At 40.8% G+C, this 22,357-nt stretch overlaps 2 protein-coding genes across 3 annotated transcripts in view; one reads left to right on the forward strand and one right to left on the reverse strand.

Annotated features, from left to right (window-relative positions):
• Positions 1-22,357, reverse strand: part of cnga3a (cyclic nucleotide gated channel subunit alpha 3a) — a 45,455-nt gene that overhangs the window by 22,672 nt on the left and 426 nt on the right. The window lies entirely within an intron of this gene.
• The window catches only part of tmem131 (transmembrane protein 131), a 45,633-nt gene that overhangs the window by 1,183 nt on the left and 22,093 nt on the right, over positions 1-22,357 (forward strand). For both annotated transcript variants that reach the window (XM_069679419.1, XM_069679420.1), the window contains exons 2-15: positions 3,571-3,632; positions 3,837-3,877; positions 7,286-7,354; positions 10,610-10,730; positions 15,838-15,954; positions 16,044-16,166; positions 17,881-17,961; positions 18,079-18,229; positions 18,324-18,380; positions 18,463-18,524; positions 18,609-18,717; positions 20,696-20,804; positions 20,895-21,048; positions 21,130-21,300. In XM_069679419.1, the coding sequence (XP_069535520.1) occupies positions 3,571-3,632; positions 3,837-3,877; positions 7,286-7,354; positions 10,610-10,730; positions 15,838-15,954; positions 16,044-16,166; positions 17,881-17,961; positions 18,079-18,229; positions 18,324-18,380; positions 18,463-18,524; positions 18,609-18,717; positions 20,696-20,804; positions 20,895-21,048; positions 21,130-21,300 (1,427 nt within the window). The remainder of the gene's footprint in view (positions 1-3,570; positions 3,633-3,836; positions 3,878-7,285; positions 7,355-10,609; positions 10,731-15,837; positions 15,955-16,043; positions 16,167-17,880; positions 17,962-18,078; positions 18,230-18,323; positions 18,381-18,462; positions 18,525-18,608; positions 18,718-20,695; positions 20,805-20,894; positions 21,049-21,129; positions 21,301-22,357) is intronic.

Here is a 22,357-nt window from a genome sequence, read left to right on the forward strand (position 1 = left end):
ATTACTTTTGAGAGTATCAGTACAGATTTATGCAGGTCCATGCCAGGAGATTTAACGGAGAGAAATTATAAAACTTTGGAAATTTCTATCATCTGTGACTAATAGACTCACTATGCATAGCCTATATGTTTTACACAAAATGAGCACAAGAGAGTATTTTTTGCTTAGAGAGCTTTGAGTGCCTTAAGTTTCACTTTGTGTAAGCTTGCATTCTGGTCCAACTTGCCCTTATTTAGTCTTGTATGTTCCCCTGAGATGAGATACAGTAAGAATAGTTATTACTTCCCCACCTAATGTGTAACATAACACAGGAGTTGAACTTTTTCCTACAACCCCAACCCGATGCTCAGCCACGCCAGACAAAAAAACTCCCGTGTTGGCTGAGTGTGATTGGCTTGTGGTCTGAAGTAAGTGAAATCTAAGCAGGAAATGAAACCATGGGTAGTTGCATCAAGCGATTTGATCATTTGAATTAGGTGCAGCTTTTGATCTAGGACAGGAGTATGTAGAAAATATATTATCACGCTATTTTTTTTCCCCATATTGGTCAGTGTCAATATTTCACATGATGTATATAGGTATAATTTGATAATGCTGTAAGTTTAAAAGGTATCTGAGGTAAAAGGTAACTGAAGAAACCAGAGGGTAAATTACACTTAAGAATATATTTTCATTTACTTGAAAGAAAAAAAAAACTCTTTAAAAAAATGTTTTGTTCCAAACCAGACTTCCTCAAATGCTCTTTGGTAGACAGGATGTCAGGACGTGCTGCCAGCCGAGCTGATGCTAATGCTGTTTTAGCTTGTTTATTGGTGGTTAGCTAGTTGTTAGGTTTTGAATCCTTTAGAGTTAATTGTTTAACAGTTTTTTCAAGGGAGCCAAATTATCCACAGAGGTCTCATAATTTCCAAAACAAATTGACCTTGTGATTTTAACTGGCAAAAACACTTTAAAAAAAGCTGTTATTGTTAAAGATGAGCTTTTCTCTAATGCTCTTCTGCAGGGCTACGGGGCCTGCAAGCTGTTGTTTCTCATAATTTACAGACGTGCAGTGGCTGAAATCCTTCATTTGGTTGAAGTTAAAACAGAGAGAGGTCTGAATAGTGATGGTAGTGTGATTTGCATAGTGAGAATGTAATTGGCTAGAAATATTTAATGTTTTGCATGCAAGCTAAAAAGTGCAGACTGACTGCTGTTAGAACTGTTCATCTCTCGTAAAATGTGCCCAAAGTTTATCACCGTTGTACTAATTTAGTCATGAGCCCGTATTGTGATTGTTTTAAATATTTACATCTTTAACCTGTTTTATGACCTGCAAGAGTTCAGTACCTTTCAAACATAATAACCGCTTCCCATGCTCAAAGTGTGCTGTGAACATGATCTGCAAAGGTTGATCTTGCAGCACAAGCTGTAGGGCTTCCCTGGTGTCAGGTGAAAAGCTTCTCAGTAGATTGAAAGCAAAAACACTAAGCTGAGTGTTGAGGTGAATTTAGGCTCTAAGCTTTTAGATTCATGCTGGCAGTCAATGCAAGATCCACCTGCTCCAAGAAATCCTGTTGATAATAGAGTGCTTACTAAGGATTTACATGTTTTTTAACATTTAAACATCAGGATTAACTGTTTGTAGAAGACATTTAAGGCGAGGCTCATACACAGAAATGCACAATAAACTGCCGCTGTAACAGACAAGCAAAGGTTTGCCCCCTGAAAGTCGACGATTAGAATCATCAGTGGAGGAGCTCGTAGGAGATGACTTGTATTTTGTCACATTTCTGAACGTTTGCTTCGTTTTTCACAGAGCTATGCAGAAGCAGGCTCACGGCAGGCTGTAAACAAAATGACTCAAAATTATTTCCCTGGAGATAAATTATCCAAAGAGGTTTCCTCTTCCCCAAAACAAACAGACCTGTAGATCGACACCTGTATTATATTGAATAAAGGATTTTTAGCTTAAAAGTCAGTGTTTCTCCAATCTCGGATCCAATCAGCTATAGTCTGGCGACGATATAGCCTCTGGGGACAACGGTGAACATGCCAGGCGTATAGCCAGCGGTCAGCGTTAAACGACTTCCAGTCAAGACTTCCTTTCGGCGTGCTGCATAGTTTACTGTAAAAGAAAACGTTTTTCTTATGATTGACTTTAATTGACGGATCTTACCCCTGATTTCAACATCATGATGCAGATTAGTAAAACGTCCAAATGAAGCTTTGTCAGGTCTGTCCTCAAGAGGAGAAGAAAACTGAACAGAGGTTGGCTCGATCATTTCTGACGCTTTCGAGGAAGTCGGAAAATCTGAACGCTGAACGGCTTTCGTGACACAACGTCAAGAGAATTTATCTCAAGTTGAATTTTTGATCTAGAACGGACTGTTAGCTGAACTTGCTGCAGATTAATAAGAAGCTAAATCATCGTCAGATAGCCGCTGATGTCATTTTAAGCGCATAATGTTCTGCCTGCTTTTGCTCTCCACACGGACTGTTTTTCCTGCATACGGCGCAGCCTGCTGACACGTGATTGGTCAATATTACTCTGACTACAAGCGTAGTACAAACAGAAACCAGAAGAACACTTGCCATCCCTAAAGTCCACGTCCCTGCCTACAGATTCTTCTTTTCTACGTAAAATATGTAAAATATGTAAATAGAGATTCGTGTTTCTCCAACGCTCAATGGGCGACAAAGGTAGCACAGAGGGACGACGAGCTGAGCCGCTGCTGGCGTACTTGTAGTCACTCAGCTTGTTTTTAATTTAGAATTTCTCCAATGTTCATCATTCAAAAGGTTTAACCAAGAGACTAATTATCATCAGAAGTCTCCTCAAACAAAAACAAACCTGTTAATTAAAACGTATTAACTTATTAATAATGCAGTTTTAGGTAGAAAATCTTCAGCAGCTTTGAGCCAAACTGCCCTTAACTTTAGCTCGGCCTCATGCAGCGATTTCTCTGATCTCTGGTTAAATGGTACAATAAAAAACATTTGCGATACCACACAAAGAAAGTAGGCCAACTGTGTGTGTCTTACAGGTAAAACATGACTCATGCAGGCGGTACACTTAGTTTGGTGTGGCACATAACAGAAAGGAGGAAGTAAAAGTTGAAGCTCTGTATTAAACTGCCAATTCCGATCGGTCTGACAAAATTCAGAGTTGGTACAGCCCTGGATGAGTGTTTGCTATGATCCTAACAGTAGATAAAGCGTTTCCTCTGCACAACTTTAAACAGCAAACTTCATCACCAAGTGGAGCCGAATGTGAACACTGATCTCGGGCCTGATCTGTCTCTTGTCTGCTCTGAAAGTACAAGAGATTAAAGTTCAGGCGTGGAGTTATCTGTGTGACTAATAAAACTTGGTGGTTCAAGAAGATAGATGGAGAGCTGAAGGATGACTTTTGCTTTGGAGGATTTACAATGAGGAGGCTATTTTTAAATCTGTCCACTTCTGCTGGTTTCAGCTTCAAGGGCTCATTAGTGTTAAATTTTCAAAACTGCTGAAATTACAAACTGTTCCCCTTTTGTGTGATGGTGATGCCGATAAAACTGAAAGGTGTTTGTGTCTTTTCTTTTACAGCATTCATTCAGTCAGACACAATTCTAGAAGTTTTACATTTTGGTGAAGGAGGCCTCTTACAGGTAAGTGAGATAACTTTTATCCCCTCTTGTTGCCCTTTAAAACAACACACATTCAGACGCATTACCTCGAGAATCGAGCAGTAAAAGGTTCAAATCAGGCCTTTAACTTGGTTTGCAAATAACCTGCCTCACTCTGAGTGTAACACTGTTATGCCTATTTAAATCACATTTAAATGTTTCCTAATGTTCCTGCTCTCTTTGCAGGCGGAGTCTGACATCGATTTTAGTTTATATCATCAACAAAGGTAAGTTGACTTCATTAGTATGCTTCTCTTTATTGCTCTAAGAGCTCCAAACAAACTTGTTTATGTAGTTAAATGGGATAATTGTGCCGTGGGCGTAGTCAGGTCGACAGGGGCTGTGCATCTTTGAAGTGTTGCTACAATATTAGCACAAAGCAGAAGACACAAGTACGGCCCGAGGAGCTGTTGAACTGAATTGACGCGACGAAACAACAGCAGCACTCTTTGTTATGCTTCAAGCTCTAACATAACGTGCACAAACAAAGTCGAAAACGGCAAAGACGCCACTGAAATTATACTTTAACTAACTGGCAAATGCATCATCACTCACTGTGGCCAGAGTTTTATTGCCTGTGGCTGCCTTCAAAGTATCAGTTAACCACAAATAAAACATCTTGAGCATCATAATCGTAAGCTGCCTACACGAAAACACAACTACTACTTAAAGCTGCACTTACTATCTAACAGGTTTGGTTAATAGTGTGACATCACTTGCAGAAAGAGTTGCAAAGAGCTGCTTCCTGTTTTTTTTTTCCTGAGTTCACACCTGCCCCCCCTTAGCTCTCTGAAACATGTGCTGTTAGTGACATGAGTCCTCAGTGTGTGCGTGTCACCTGGCGTCTGACCAGACCGCAGTTCGCCTCTCTCCTGACACGAGAGTTTAGCAGGGGCAGCTAATGTGAGTTTGACAGTTTGTACTCGCAGTGACTAGACGGGGGGGAGCAGACAGACGGACAGGTGGTTGTGTTTTTTTTTTGTTATTTGCTTTAACCAGCAGAGGGGCATGAGTGTCCCCGATTGGGTCACATTGCCTGCTGGTCGGTGTGAGTGTAGAAACAAACCAGAGGAGGCCTTTGAGGAAGTTGTAGTTTGCTTTCGAGTGTTGGTAACAGTCAGACGCCAGACTCTCATACCAGGCGCTGTGAAAACGATTATGATTGTTAAAGAACCGTATAATGAGTCCAATAAAATGCTTGGTTGCTGCACAGATTAAGGAAAATTCAGTTTAGTCGACATTTATGAGATTTAAATGACAAATCGGAAGAGAAAGTTTTGAAACTGCTCTAGGAGATTGCTTCAGCCGGCAGCTGCAAGACTGACTATTATGGCTGCAATGCTTGGCCGTAAATGTGCATGACAGGCTCAGACAGTTATTCTTAGTTTCTGACGACATAATGGAAAGAATCCCCACAGATAGAGACATTTTTCAAAGCCAGGAACAGTTGTACATTGCTCTCCTCAAAGCTGCCAAACTCCATTGACAAAAATAGCAATTTTATCTTTCACAACACAGAATTTGCTCGCGGCGTCCCACTCACCTTAATCAGTAAGTCATTATGTGTTATTGTGTGTTACACAAATATTGTATTGGATCCAAACTTACCATTAAAAGCCCCAAAGTCGCACAACAAGTGAACAATCGAGACAGTGGTAGACAAGTAACTCCTGTGTGCTGCAAGGTATAATTACTGTTTTTGTCTGTTGGCTTTGAAGAGGTCTATCTCTGTGGCAATACCTTTAACTTAATCATTTATACAGCACTTTATATTACTGCCTATCAACATTCAAAGCGTAACGAACTGCTTTGACTTCCTGGTTTCTCTCATATCAGCTCGTACAGACTGAACAGCTTTTATTATAACAATGCAAAATCATGCAAGTAGCTTTGACTAAGGAATAAATAATGTGTAACAGTTTGAGCCTGCTCGGGGCAAATACAGGCATTTTTAGTGGACGTACATTGAGCGGGCACAAATTGCCCAAAAGTCTCGTGGCTGCTGGTTGAAGCAATTCTAAAACTTCTCTGAACTATTTGTCATTAACACCTCAAAATATGTAAACAAAAGGCTCAGGTTTTAAGTGTGTGAGGGACTGGAGAGGGCTTTGTGTCCAACATGTATAACTGCTATAAGTGTATATCAGTTTTTGTATGGCTGCCTCCACATAACATCAGTGCCCCCTCTTTACTTCACACGTGTGTTTTGTCTGGCTTCAGCATACAAGCCTATTTGTACTGTGTGTTCTCATCCATAAAAGGGTTATCTTGCGCAGGCATAGCATGACCACTCCCTTGAGTCGTGGGGGGAGGGGGACATTCTGCTGTTTGTGTTGATTCATGTTTTTTGAAAGTTGAACTTCCCCTTTTTACCTCAAAGTCTGTTTGAGGTATTTCAGTGTGAGAGGAGGTAATAATTAACTAAAATATCATCAGTGCTCTTTTGTGAAGAATACCAGTCGCTTCGAAGGGAAGTCAAATGTTTTTCACATTATTTTTAATTTAATGCTCTCGTCTTAAGTGCAGCCTGTCACTTGACATATGCAGATCTGAGGCCAAGAGGCAGCAGCCCTCCCCATGATCTCCCCAGCTACTCCAATTACACTGCTGACATTCAGCACATTAGCTCTGAAGCGCCCGAGCGAAAGCGCCACACAGAATTCACAGCCAGGATCCATTTGAATCCTTAATCCCACAAGAATTTTGTCGGTAGTTGTTATATTAATGAGAGAAGTGAGGACAGGCTGTAGATGAGAGATTATCCAGGAGGAACACACTGCGTGGCCGGGGCTCTGGGTGGATTACTGTGCGCCTCAGGGGAGAGAAATCCATCCAGTCTCTTGTGAGCTCTGCTATTGGAGCACACTGCTGCAGCCATTGTCTGCTCCTGTATGTGTAGGCTCGGTAGTAAATAGGTGAAATTGATCCCAGGTAAATTGACTCTGGGATGATGTTTCATGCAGTAATTTTCATGTGAGTGATTTAAGAATTTTGGTGCAAATGATATGAAAATAAAGTGCTTTAAAGCTGTAGTGATTCCCTCTTTCTGGCTTTATAAACTTTTACGAGAGTGACTCTGTACATTCAGGTGTTTTCCCATCGAAGAGTTTTCAGCTTTGTCATGCGCCACACCTGTATCAGTGATGAATCTCTCTTTCCAGGAGATTTACATAGAGGCTCTAACATAGTTCTGCTGCACATCAACCCTGCCAAAAAAAAAGAGCAGCTTCTCTTTAGGGACGGCCTTGTCTATTGTTAAGAGACACCTGTTGTTCGACAGGTTTGGTGGGTTATACCTGTGTACTCAGACCAGACTAGTGAAGGTGTTGCCTTCATGTGAGAGAGCGCCACACTCTGAATGTGACAATACGAGGTCGTCTTCTTTTCGTGCCCAGTTTATTTCTTTTTCAGTCTTTGAATTTTAATGGATTTATTACGTATGGAGATATTGCACTGCAGATGGGAGTAGTACCATGTCCACCTTAACGTGCTGTTTAAAAATCCTGGACACAGACTGTAGTGTCCGTGTTTGTGTGTTCAGCCTCTAATTTGTTTGAAACGCACACAAACATGGATACTATTTTTCCTGGAGTGCTGTTGCTGCTGCTGCTGTCACATCTTCCTGTCTCTCACAGCACGTCCCCGCACCGTGGGAACTGCCGACCTATACGATTTGAGCCTCCAATGTTGGACTTTCACGAACAGTAAGTGTCTTGTTTTTGTATGATCTGTGTTTTTATTTCCTTCGTTTTGTCATTTGTTTTTTGAATTGCATCTGTTTGAAACATGCTAAATTAATCATGCTTCCTTGGCTTTCTAAGCGCTTTACATAGACAAAGAACATTTTGCACCGATGGCCAAAAACCCACAATAAATCAATGAGGGATTAAAAAAGGTAACTAAAATACAGTTGCAGTGCAGATTACAGTGCAGCAATAAGGTATAAGATGCCTCAAGCCTGGCAGAGGACAGAAAAAAAACAAAACTTACAGGACAGAACAGAGTTTTTAGAGATTTGGAAGTGGCTAAAGTCTGGGTGCATTTGATTTGGATGCAATTCATGAAATCTGCTTTTACCTCTGCCTGAGGTTCTGCGTCCTAAAGATCTTGTCTGTCATAGGCAGATGTTTAAAGGCGTACAGTGTTCATTGTTACCTTGGCGTGACGGGTTCAAATAGCTGAAGACAGATTACCTCATGTAATGTCGAACCACCGTCACAAACCTTTGCATGGAAACTGTTGACAAAATAGTTACATCGTATTTCTGAAGTGTATGAAAACGTTCTTTTTCCCATTTTATTTAATTCTGTGTTTTAAGATTAAAGCACTTTTGTCATCAGAAAAAGGGTCTCATCATGTGGTCGGTGAATAAAGCTGATGTTTATGAATTGCATCCTAATGTTGGCACTTGATGTTCCAGGTTTTACACTTGATTACATTTATCTTCACCAACTTGTCTGTGTTTTCGGTGGTTCCATGGGGCCCTATGTCGGTCAATGTGTCCCTATAATACCTAAAATAAACAATCTGAAGTCCCTCTGAGGTGACACAGCTCAGCCTGCCAATGATAAATGAATCGTCAAGGAAGCCTTCAATGCACAGAACAAAACCACATTCTTCCCCTCCTGTGCCAGCACCCAGCTTCGCCCAGGCCAGACTAAATAGATCACATTCCTCCCTGACAGCGGGTGCACACCCATGTTGTATGACCCAGCATCAAGCGGAGCACACCTCACCAGGGTGCAGAGTGCAAATGATTCAGCAGCTCACGCTCTACACCAACTCACAGCCAGAGACCCAGCTGTCTCGGCCTGTCCGCTCCCTGTCCTACTTCCTCAATAAACAATCCACTTATCAGCTGTGAATGTTTGGAGGGCGTGAAAATGAGACCTTGAGAAGTTCTCACCCTGTCCCTAATAGACTGGATACCAAAGCAGGATTACATTAGAGGGCTCTATAAATCAGCCTATAGGCGGAGGCTCATCTTTAGATCTGTATGAGATGAAGGGTGTGTTAACATTTGCCTCACGTGTGTTTGAGGGACCGTACATGGCCCTTTATCCACTTCCACAAGTGCAAAGACAGTTTTGATATTGAATGACAGATGAGTAATAAGAAAAGGGATGTGTGGATGACACGTGGCGTCATTCTGAGAAATAAGTGAAAAAAGAACAGAAACGAAGCCTAAAAAATACAGTCAGCAACAAGTTGCAACCCTCCCTGCTATTTGTGCTTTCTTTTTTACGAACTGTTGCATGAAGCCAGCGCTTCATTTACAGGGTTGTTGTTTACTCAGACACTGATGGTGCAGCACTGTGAAGTAGGGCTGCACGATTATGGCTAAAATGATCACCATTATTTTGATCAATATTAAGATCACAGTTATTAATCACGATTATTTATTAATTTTAGGGACATTTTTTATGTACTTTCACATTTAAAAGAACAGCCACACTTTCAGTTCCATATCCGGCTACATTCCAGCTCATGTACATACTTTGCATCAAACTAAAACTTCAAGATATAATCTTGAAGATCTCAGTTTCGTTCCCTTTGGCGATAAACGGTAATCACGGCAGCATACTTCCCAGATATCCAAACAGTGCTGCATGTGTGACGTCCACGGTTGGCTCCGGTTGTAACTCTTGATTTTCCTGGCTGACGGTCGCTTTCCTTTTTAGACTGTTTGCTTCATCTGAGCGTCGAGTTTGTTTCTTTTTCTTTGGATTTTCACTTCTAGTTGAAGTTGTATCTGTGGTCATCCATCTTTTCTTTGTTTGTTCAGCCATAGTCGATTACTGTTTACTCGCAAAAAGAGAGACCGTAAAAGCAGCCGCTTAGCTCCGCCTACCCTCTCTGACAGACCAACCACTGCTGGGTGATGGAAGATGCGTCACTAACTGGGCGCCGCTTGTGATTTTTATCCTGACTATTGTTTCTCCCGACCGTCTCTGTTGTTTACTCTTCCACTCTAAATTCCTGCCGCAAGGTAGGCACGCATGACGTGACATGCCAGCTCCCCCAAAAGTGAAGCCAAAAACTCTCGATTGGGGGCGTCGCTGTTAGTTTAGGGAGCGCTTGATTTAATATGCAGCAGAGTGTTCTACGAGCGGAGCACGTATTTAACGTCAATATAGCCGTCAGTCATGTTAAATTAATGGTAGGAAGCCAAAATCGTGATCAGGATTAATATTCGATTAATTGTGCAGCTCTACTGTATAGTATCATTTTTTAAAGGGCTTTCTTTCTCTGTATAAACATATTTTGTGCTGGTGGATGGGTATTTGGCTGAATACATTTGAAAGGGGTACATCTATACAAAACTATAGAACCACTGCTCGAAGGACCATACAAGTGATTTTTGTCCAGGTTAAATCAGTGTGGTGGCTTTTATTCTTTAGCCAAAGCTGCCCTGTCATTGCATGATTGAGCATTGTTATGATAAATACTCCCCGAGTGCCGAGGTGATTTTCATACCATATTGATATGAAAGAAACCACAGACTGGAAGGTAGGAAATCAGAGCAGTTTATTGTACGCTTTGAATGTTGATTGGCAGTAATATAAAGTGTTGTACTAATGATTAATGCGTTATACCATGCAAAACAACTTCTATTGTCTTTTTACAATGAACCAAACATTTTGAGGTGTTTTAAGAGCGTGATTTATGTGGCGACACAGGGAGGTCATGTCTGCCGATATTCGCTTTCATGGGACTCGAAACATGTTGACCGTAACTTTTCTGTCTCTTCCCTTTTCTGTAAAAACTGTCGACATTACTGATCTCCTTTTACAGTTTAATTCTTCCCCAAACTTACTTACTAAATCTCTTTGTGTCTGTTTCATATTAATTTATAAACTTATTTTTGTTCCTGTATTACATTTATGATTTCTTCTATAATTAGTTTCATGCATCTTGCTGTTTCCGTGCTCTTACAGAGACGTCTCTTTTCTTCACAGGCCCGTTGGAATGCCAAAAATGGAGAAAGTTTATTTACACAATCCTAGCTCAGAAGAAATAAGTTTGATATCAATATCAGCAACAACAGCACATTTTCACGCATCCTTTTTCCAGAATAGGGTAAGTACTTTAAAATCACTTCTTATCAAATCTAATGCGGGTTAAAGAAGAACTTTGGGAATGCAGATGATCCTGTTCTTAGAGGCTGTGATTTCATCTAACAACCTTATTAAAACAGTATGCCTCATGGAGCTTTTTCAGACTTCAGTAAATCAGTGTGACACCTTGATTGCATTGGTATCGTAAGCAGGAGAAACTCCAGTATCTGGTAGTGTCTGTCTTCTTTTCTTTAAGACACAAGTAGTCTGGGACCTTCTTCAAGCATCAACAGTAAACAAGTTAACGGCAGCGTGTAGACACTGACGATTAAGTCCTCACACCAATCACATCATGTCATTAAAACGTGATCACACCAGAGATCACACCAGATATCATAGGTGTCTGTCGTCTCTAACTGTTCTTAAGAAACAGTAACAGTCCGCCTCTGTACCCTCTCAACACTTTCAAGACCAAGTTAGACTTAATGTTGTGTAATGTAGAAATGATCTTTATTCACATTTAAGGGTCAAAAATGTTCTGCATGTTTGCAGAAGTAGTCGCCTTGTGTGTTTTGCAGTCTAATAAAACCAATAAAACACTTAAGACACCAACATGACCATGATGTTTAGCGAAGCCCGTATTATCTATACAAACTGCATCAAAGACAGGATTGTGTTCCTGCTTGTGTTTATTGAGATTAGCCTTCAATTTTATCTCAAGTCCAACTTCATTCTAGGAAACCAGGTTTCCAGTGACCGTAAACAAAGAGGAAGTCTCAAACCGGTTTAATCTTCATCAGATGATGGCTGATGGGTTCTGAGTTTGGTGCATAGCTGAAAAGAGGAGTGCATAAAGTCTGTTTGTCATACTTTAAACTGTACCTGGTTTTGTAAAACATCGGCTCTACTGAATCCAAATTATTCCAAATATCAGAAGTAGGGATGGGCATTTCCAGTAATCTCAATATTCGAGTTATCTAACTGCCTTATGAACGAGTAATCAAGTACTCGCAAATTATGTATTTTTGTACCGTTTTAACGTTAAAAAAACATTTTCGTTATTAGCAGGCTAATCTTCTCCGCTCTGGTATCATCACAGCAAATGATGTGATTCAAGACTGCCTGTTGTCTGTCCCCGCTGGTTTCTCCTTGTGCTTTAAGTGTGTGTCACCACATATTTTGCACAGCACGTTATCGTCGTCTTTTTTGTCAAAGTATGTCCAGACATCACTTTGCCTGGTCATGTCTGACATGGTGCATGTAAGCTAAGCGAGTTACACTACTTTAGCCGAAAACAACACAGGCGTGCGAGTAGTGTAATGTTACTCGAATAACTACGTCAACAAGGAGTACTCGAGTAGAGTCGGATTAGTTTTACTTTGTAGATATCAGTAAGTTTTTCTCAAACTGTTGTTGTTGAACGCTGCTCGGATATTTGCTGTGTTAAGTGCAGGTGCATTATCCACCTACACCATGCAACACGTTCCCACTTCTAGAAGCCAAAAGACAAAATAACCGAGTCCCAGCACCTTCTTGTTGCTGTAACGAGTAAATTGGATAGAGAGCCGTTGTTTGACAGATTTGTTCTGAGCAGTGATGTCATACTTTCCATTTTCTTACGTTGACAACTTTGCAAATAAATCATTTTCACTGTGCTGCATGTGGAGACTCTCTCTACAGGAAAGACCTGTTTTATCGCTGTAGGCGCTGAGTCGCACACTTAGACATTGACTTTTCTCAGGTGAGGCTAGAACACGGTGTAGTTTCAGCGATTGCATTGCCCTAAGACATTGGTTATATAAACTAAGTTGTCTCGAGGAGGATAGTTTTGTGCCGTCCCTGAGGTGTTTAACTGGTGATACGGGACACTGAGTATGTTCTTTCTTTTTTTAGATACTTTTTATTTAGTAAATTTTTACATAAAGACACAGCAAACAAGAATAGACAAAGAGAATCAAATGAACACCTTGGGGGGAACCTTAGTTTCAGAAAAGTCCTTGTATTTCGAGCCAAAAGTTCACTACTGTCCTGAGAAAGTCACAAGAATGTTATTTTTTAGCTGACGAGTGTTCCTGCCTGAAAAGTTTTCTTCATGGTGCTCGGCCACAGAAGTCTTATCCCAAACTAATTTGAAGTCAGCCTTGCAGCAGGAAGTAGTCGCTGAAACACGTGTTACGATCTTCCTTTCCTTAATTACAGCTCTGGAAAAAATAAGAGACCACTCCAAAAATCAGTTTTTCTCTGCTTCTACTATTTATAGGTTTGTGTTTGTGTAAAATGAACTTTAGTTTTATTGTAACCACGTTTCTCCGAACTTCCAAATCAAATATTCTCATTTCAGTCTTTTATTTGCAGAAAACGACGACTGGTTAAGAAAACCAAAAGATGTTTTTCAGAGCTCGAATAAAGCAAAGAAAACAAGTTCATGTTTCAACAACAGAATGTTTTAACACAGGAAGAGTTCACAGATCAATATCTGGTGGAATAACCTGGTTTTTAATCACAGCTCTCATGCATCTCTGCATGCTCTCCACCAGTCTGTCACGGTGCTGTTGGGTGATGCCACTTTTGTGACCATCCATCTTCCTCTTGATCACTTTCAGAAGGTTTTCAATGGTTCAGACCTGGATTGGGCCGGCTGTGACATGTAGAGAGAGATGCTGATTTAAGGAACATTTGGAGTGCTGTCTTAATTTTTACCGGAGCTGTTTATGAAGTTGACAAGGCTCTCACCATGTTGACGGACACATCGCATATCAAAAGGGGACACACACAGGTATTGGTGTAAGGATCCTTCCAGCTGGACCGATGTATCGTTCCAGTGTTAATAATCTTTAACACAAGGAAGTGTTTTTTTCTGTTCTTCAAACAGATAAAAGACGGGGCGCCTGTTTAGCTCAGCGGTTAAATCATGCATCCCATATACAGAGGATACAGATAAAAGTCTATAAAACCACCTTGTAGATGACCAAAGTTGAGTCTTCAAAGTGCACATCACTGGTAAATCCTAAAATTCACTAAACCTCAGGGCAAACGACGTGCCCTGGCTCATGAGGACTGCCAGTAGGAGGGAAGTCAGCGCTGTTTACAAGACAACAGCCGGAGGCTTCAAGTCAGCTGTCAAGGAAATTATTTGCACATTTCTACTTTGGGGTAGAAAAACATCTCTCCAGTAACGACCTTCAATTCAGAGTACGTTTTCTCTTTATCCGGAATGATTGGTTTAGGTCAAACGGGAGAGGAGTATAGTCGATCATTAACCGATTTGACACAAGTGAGGCTGCCTTTAGGTTCCACTAGATTTATGGCCACTTTAAGAACAAGTTCACAGGATGTTTGCAGAGAGCTGATTCTGTTAGTTTGATGTTGGAAGGACTCCAAATTCCCATGATTCCTTTCACTCTGAGGCAAAGAGCCAACTTGCACAATATGTGGAAAAATGTCACCTCCTCTGCATATTTTCAGGTGATAAAATCCTTCATTCTGTCACTTAAGTTTTTAAGTTAAAGCACCTTGTTATGGTTTCAAAGTGCGTTACAAAAAGGAGAGATAGAAACAGCAAATAAACAGCGCAGACAAAACAGTGAAGAAGAACATCATGTATAGAAAACAGCAGATGTATAGAATTCATGAATGCCCTGCAAATCAAGTTTCAAGAGGATTTAAAAGAAGCTAATAATGTAGCCTGTCTGATTACGATTAGGCGGGTCTGTTACGTCTCGTCTTCTATGTAAAATGCACGAAGCCAGCAGGGCTGAACAGCACCGCGCCCACGTTTTGTTTCTGCAACGCCGGAATGCTTGGTCCGGTGTAAGAAGGCAAAAGCAGCATAATGGTGGAGCTTAGTTTCGGCGCTGTGGCGTGAAGCGGTATAAAAAGGGGTAGAGTTTCCCATTATGGAGGCTGTGACGGCAACGCTTGTGAGCTGGGATCTAGTAAAAACTAGCAGAGCCGCAGCCACCCGTCTCAGAGGACACCCAGCAGGCACACAGGGGGTCAATACAACTTTTATGTAATGTGGAGCGATGCCAGTTTACGCTTTAAAAGTGATCAATAACATTTTAAAGTCAAAACAGAATAAAACAGACGGTGTATTTGGGCGTGCACAGACTAATGTGGGCATGTGTCTTGGTGCCGTTTCGGTCACAGTTAAAGTTTCCTGAAAGCAGCTTAAATGGAACATAAATGAAAGTGAGGCTCAGAGCTGTTTGTAGTAAAGAAGACAATCAATCATGGAAACTAAAGTATATGTTAAGTAGGTTTACTGCATTTACAAGACAGCAATGATTTACAGAGTACTCTTTCTGTTCTTATAATGCCTCCTATTTTCATTTACTGCAGTTATTATAGAAAACACAAACCATTCTCAGCATCATCTATTTTTGACCCATAAAACATGCAAAGGAAACGATATTAAAAACAGGATATGTGTATATACGCTTATGAAACCAATTGGAGCATGAAAACACCACCGCTTGTATATACTTTCATGCTTGAAGAAGTTTCCAGACTGAATCACTTTCCTTTTATGCATGAATAAAGCAGAGTGTATCTGTCCTATTATACTGCATGTATGTAGTATTTAACTACACTGTACGACTTCTATACTGTCTTTTTGCTCCTGTACTAAGACTTTATCTGCTGAGCAGTGAGTTTCTCACACTGAAGTGAATGTTTAAACATGTTTTCCTTCCTCTGCCTTTTATCTGCAATCACTCTGCAAGGCTCTCTGAACGTTCTGCAGAAACTGAGATGACACGAGATGCTCTGTTCTTTCTGTGCTGTTACTTTAGGACATTTAAGTCTGTCTTAATCAAGATATTCATGTGTTGGCTGTTTTTCTTGATGTTCGTGTTTTTGTAAGTCGACGTGAAAGTGCTGAGGGCAATCTGTGGCAAAACCTGCTCAGCAGTCAGCACCAAAATGCCAAAGTTGGAGAGTAGCTGTAATGTTTTCGCAGCGGCAGATCTTTGAAATCAGGTGTTGTGAACGTTAGTGTTGAGATCCTTGAGGTTATTAGTCCAGCTGTTCAGGGGTCACGACGTGTGAATAACTTTGAGAAGCTGTTTGTTAAAAAGTGTGTCGTACTGCAGCAAAGTTAATGTCTGTTGTTTCTGTCCTTTCAACAGATAATTCCACCAGGAGGGAACACATCGTTTGACGTCGTGTTTCTCGCTCGAGTAGTTGGGAATGTAGAAAACACTTTATTTATTAATACATCACATCATGGAGTGTTTACATACCAGGTAACAGAAAAACAGTACATCATATACGTTAAATGACTTCATAAGAGGTGTCACTAATTTCCCCTCATCCTGTCCTCTCTGTCCTGAAGGTTTTTGGGGTTGGTATCCCGAACCCCTACAGACTGCGGCCCTTCATCGGGGCTCGAGTCCCAGTAAACAGCAGCTTCTCACCGCTAATACACATCCACAACCCGTACAGTGAACCACTGCAGGTAATTTGAGACCCTCTTCTTGTTTAATTTCTACACGTTTGATTGGTTTTTGTGTGGAGCAGCTGGTTAATGTTGGTGGATTTCATGTTTATAAATGTATAGGCTCATTTTTGTTGCATGGTTCAGCTCAACTCAAACGGTACTCTGAATAGAGAACAATCTCTGTCCAGACCAGCATTTGAACAACGTTTAAGAACACATTTTCCATTCTTCCCGAACAGTTCCCTAAACCTTCTGGTTTTGTGGCTCTGAAACGGCAGGGCAGTGTGGACACAAGTCGAAAATCTGGCTAAGGTTATGCATTTTAAAAAGAAACCATATTAGTGTGGACATAGCCTAAAAAGGTGAAGCGTAAAAAAACACTGATTGGTCAGACAGAAACGTCTCACACGACACTGTGGCATGGGGCACAAACCTGCCCACAACTCAGTGGTTTGGTTGAGCAGTATGAAATGGCCACTTTGCAAAGAAAGAATTATCTTTACTCTTCTGAACAGCACACACATTTTAATACACAACAGAACTAGGGGTGGGAATTGCAGGGTAACTTGCGAAACGATACGATACAATACGCGATATGTGGCCCCTGATAACGATATCACAATACAGCGATTTTGTGATGATTGATATATTTCCCGACAATGATATAATGATACACCACGATATCTGAAGACTGAAGAATACAAAATGCCCCTGAAAAGTTAAAGTGCAGAATTGATGTATTTTTTTTATTTTTTATATACTTGAAGATTTTTGTGTAAATGGTTAAAAATAAATAAACTGAGAAATCTGAACTAAGCAAGAAAAAAGAAAAAACAGACGAACAAAACATGTAATTATAATAATGATAATAATAGTAATAATAAGCAAAATGGACCAGAAATGGACCACAGTAATACACAGTAAAATAGGTGCCAGTTTCAAGCGTATACACATCAAATTCGATACTGACGCCCTGAGTATATACACACATATCCATATTTACATATGTACTTAGACTCATATCTACCTATTCCTTTTTCATACATGTACAAATGTACACACGTACATATCCACACATGTTCAAATGACAAATATATGCATACATCTTTATTTAGATGTATATATCTACGACAACAGAAGACACACGTGATGTATTTATTCACTACATTTATGGTGTCAGTTTCACAGAATTTGACACAAACTGAGATGAAACAATGTTTGTGTTTCCAGTCTGTAAATTAAGTGTACAGAACTAAAGAACATCTGGAAAAACAAATTGGATTTGAACTTCTCTTCACCGCTGTCCTACATTATTCCACTGTCTGTCTGTCATTTCTGTTCACGTTACCCTCATTCATGTCATAAACACCACCACAAGGACTCATGACGTAGTGATGCCTAAAAAAAAAATCGCAGGGAGATCTGTTCAGAGCGTCATATTTTTGACAATTAAAGTATCATTATTTGGCACCAGCCTATCAATAATTGCATTGCATGAGTCAGGCCAACGATATATTACTGTATCGATATTTTCTTCCCACCCCTAAACAGAATGAACATAGCTTTACTTAATTGAGTATATTATTTGTGACCCTCAGTTAAAGACCCTGCCTACAGTGAGTAGGTGCTACCTGCAGTGCAAAAAGAAGTAGAGAAAGTACGAGTACCATGTCTGAGCAAGTACAGTCAAAAAGACATTGACATATGTGTCTTTTTCCTTGTCTCACTCCAGGTTGTGGAGATGTACTCCAGCGGTGGGGATCTACATCTAGAGCTTCCAACAGGTCAACAAGGAGGCACTGGGAAATTATGGGTTAGTTTCACCCTGCTGTCTTTTTGTTCTCGTGTTTGTGTCGAGTCGTATTTTGAGTTGCAGATAGAGCCAGTTAGAGTTGAGTCACTGTTACCCATGCTGACCTTCTCCCTGCAGGAGATTCCCCCGTTCGAGACGAAGGGGGTGATGAGAGCCAGCTTCTCGTCGAGAGATGTCGACAACCACACGGCTTTCATCAGAATCAAAACCAACGCTCCCAACGAAGACCAGTTCATCATCCTCCCTGTGGAGGTGGAGGTCACATCAGGTGTGCTCCCGAACCATTATGAATTTTTATTTTCTACACTACATTTATTGAAATACGCAGTAACATCATCCTGTTTTTACTCATTTTTCTGCAGCCCCTGGTATTTACTCCTCCACAGAGATGCTTGACTTTGGTACGCTGCGGTCACAAGGTATGAAGTCCTACTAAAGAAGCTCCATCTCGCCGCTTTTTCTTCTTCTATTTGCTCACTTTTCCCCCATACTCTTTTACAGATCGGCCAAAACTGCTGAACCTACACCTTTTAAATTCAGGAGCAAAAGATGTTCCAATAACAGTAGGTATCTTTAGTAGCGTTTTCAAATCCCTGCACAGGCATGTTAACACTTATGTAACCTCATCATTTATTTATGCTTCACAGAGTGTACGTACAACTCCATCAAATGAAGCAGTCACGATAGACTTCAAGGCAGTGACGCTGAAAGCAGGAGAGAGCAGATATACCAAAGTTGCAAGTATTAGTTTTGATGGTGAGTTGTAGTTTTTATGTGGTATAATATTTGACACTAGTAATATACACTCACAGCAAGCAAGCATCAGACTACCATGTCACACCAGACCCTCTGTGTCCACACTGCATCTGTTAAAAGTTCTTATGCAAACCAAACACATGCCTATTGTATTGCCAAAATCAGACCTGGGACGTGACCACTCAAATAATAGATAGAGGAGTTTTCTATTTTCCTATGTTAATACTTGTTACACAAACAAAAATCCCTTTCATGTGATGATCTACCATGATGATATAGCCAACAGCAAGTAGGTTGTTATTTGCATCCTGACAAACACACTCCCTGGCTTCCTCCCTCCAGTCAGCTGCCACCTAATTTAGATAAAGAACTCCTTATTTCAACTTCAAAGAATAAATTCTTTCAACGCCAAAAGTATGAACAAATATAAACTGTGTCTGACAAAGTTCCGCTCAAAACGCTGCATCGCTCGTGACCAGTTATGACCGTAGACTGCATGAATAATGGACGTAGCCACGTTGATGTCACCCACTGGTTCCTCGACTGCGTAAATGAAGCCGAAATATGGCCGCCGCCATGTTGGTTTACTGGAGCCGAGTAACCATAGTTGGATGGGAGGGTGGAGCTGGAGATTAGCTGGTGAATGAGCTGGTTAAACGTTGCGTTTCCCACAGAGAAGATTATTTTTGTGGTGGTGACTGACTGCAGCTGTTTATTTATGAGCAGCGGACTCACCGCTCGCTTGCCCGGTGAGATTGCAACACGTTCCAGGAAATGTAAAATTACCGATCTTCTCATCACTCAATCAAATCTCTCCAGGGCAAATCCAACAACTCCTGTTTCCTATTTACTGGCAGACGATTAAATAAATGTTTGATAAACACTGAACAGGCTAACAAGCCAAATCTGGCAAGCATATACCTGCAACTTAGTACTAAAAATATAGCAATACAATAATACTAGAATCTAGCCAGAAAGTTCCATAAATCCCACAGAGACAGATTATTTGTCTGATTTTTGCTTAGAAAAATGTCCAAAAGGCTCCAGCAACAAACACAGGGACGTTTACACAAACTGTGTCTGTGTTGACGTCTAGCAGACAGCCAGCGGTATCCACCTGTCACTCAAGTGACCACGCCCTATAATTTAAGGCTTAATATAATGGGTGTGTTACATAAAAATTCACCCCCCTGTACAGTTATCTTGACAGTTCTGTTTACCAGGCTGTAAACATGTTTATTTCTGCTGTAAAAATGGACATTTCCCACCTGCTGTAATGTTATTTCTTGGTTTCTGAAGGCAGTCTCAAGTGGACACTCGAGGAAGTGCAGTTTTTTGCACAACACCGGAGGTTGATGCTTGGTTCGGACATGTGAAAAGAAAACGGTGCATTCACTTTGATTGCATGACGCTCTCTTTGCGTTGCATTCAGTTAATGCAGGGTGTCAGTTCTCAGCTACACATGGCTGCAACTAATGCCGATTATACAGCAGTTCTGTAATAAATTTGTGTTATAATGCAAACACAAGTTAACCAAAAAATATCTTTACATACATTCCTGCATTGTCAGTTTTCAAACCGTGCAGTTAGAGGCACCATTTCCTCTGAACCCAGCCTTTCAACAAGGAAGTAGTCCGTCAGAAACTTTGAACTGCAAAGCCTGCATGATGTCAGCTTCCTGCTCTAAAGCCTTCAGACAGAATCAAGGCATCAACTTCCTTTATTCATTTATTTTACCTCCATTTTAAATATGTAGTTAGAAAATTTAAAATAAAGAAATCAGAGATAAATATCTTGTCCCTTTTCTCATGAGAGATATTGTCTGTTTGTTAATAAGGATCTGGATTCTTTAGCTTTAAGAGTTTTCACCATGTCCTTGCTCTTAACTCTTTTTGGTTATGTGTTGCATAACTTCCTCTTGTGGGGCCTCGTATCCTTCTGCAGGGCTATTTCGATCTTGTTTTTTTTTTCATTGCAGCTTCAAAAGCAAGAAGACCGTATCAGTTCTCTGGAAAAATAACGGTTAAAGCAAAAGAGAAGAGTTACTCCAAGCTTGAAATCCCATACCAGGCAGAGGTTTTAGAAGGGTGAGTTACTTTGTGGATATACACGGAGAGTGGGTGGTGTTCGTGTTATATAAGAGGAAAGAGTTTTCTGAAAGTTTTCTCTTCTTGCAGCTACTTGGGCTTTGACCACACAGCCACGCTGTTCCACATCAGGGACAGCCCGGTCGACCCCGTGGACAGACCCATCTTCCTCACCAATGCCTTCAGCTTCGCTATCTGCATACACAATGTGTCCCTGCCTGAAGAAGCCAAAACCATGTTTAATGTGAGCGTCAGCAGAGTGGGTTAAGAGCGGTCATTCTGATTGTGAATTGTTGCTCAATGTTTCTTTCTCTTTCTTTTTCAGGTGCAGAACTTCAGTGCACCCATCGTTATCCCCCCACATGAGTCACGCTACATCTTCTCCCTCCTCTTCCGGCCAGTCAGACCCTCCATTCACATAGACAGCAACATCCTGCTCATCACCAATGCATCAAAGTTTCATCTCCCTGTCCGGGCCTACACAGGCTTCTTAGAGGTACACAATCAATGCACATATAGTTTATTTTATATATAGGCTATTTACCTTAAAGGTGGTGCTGCACAAAGAGCAAATGAATCAATACACAGACAGTCTGCAGTCTTAATATAGTACTGCCCTTCAAAGGCAGAAAGCATTGACTGCACTAAATAGGGTTTAAAGTTTTCAAACTAGGTGAGCAGAAAAGTTTTAAACACTTAATTTAGGTCTGCCCCTGACTTCAGATTTTCCTAGTTGCTAGTGAAACACATGGGTTTAAAAGTCTGCACGTTTTTTACAAGCACTTGCACGAAGAGAGCCGACGTCCTTGACAGCAATGATTATGGTAATGATTATGAACGTGTGAGCTAAACCAACAAGGACGTTGAACATTTATTTTAGCTTAGTAAACATCGTCTCAATGTTTCTACTCCGGTCCTGCAAACTGTAGTTGAGAGCGACTGGTTTCTTTAAGCTGCTTCACTCGGCTTTAGCCTAGCTGCTAACTAGCTAACCAACTAACTAGGGAGGACAGGTGGTGTGACATTGCATTAAACAGGTGCTTAATTTGCTCACTGTAGCAAACACAACACAAACATTTCACAACTGCTGTACTTGAACCTCGGCTTATCTGCACACGTTCTGCTGACTACTGTAACTTAACGACACATGGAGAGCATGTGCTTCACTGTGTCTGTGGTTCATCCCCATACTTTACTTACTCACACACAGGAACAACTGAATGCCCATCGGAGTACGTCACATTCATTTGTTACTCACAGAGCCACAATGTGTTATGTTGGATCCAAGCTAACACTTTTAAAGTCACGCAATAATGTCATGTAATGTGGCAACTTTAAATGAAAACCTTCTTTGCCACTCTTGCAGGACATGTGGTTTCTGACTCATGCTCTCCAAAAGGCAAACTTCCACGTGATCCAAAAGACGAAAGAGACACATTTAATCAACAACAGTCGACAGTTACAAAAATAAACTTTTCTCTAGACTTTCAACCTCTAAACAAAATAAAGACTAAAAGATGCCTGTTATCGTATTGGCGACGGTCAGAAAAACT

The sequence above is a fragment of the Semicossyphus pulcher genome, unplaced genomic scaffold, assembly GCF_022749685.1.
Source record: "Semicossyphus pulcher isolate SPU_LCO1_2020_fin unplaced genomic scaffold, fSemPul1.0.p SCAF_4, whole genome shotgun sequence".
NCBI classification, from domain to species: Eukaryota; Metazoa; Chordata; class Actinopteri; order Labriformes; family Labridae; genus Semicossyphus; species Semicossyphus pulcher.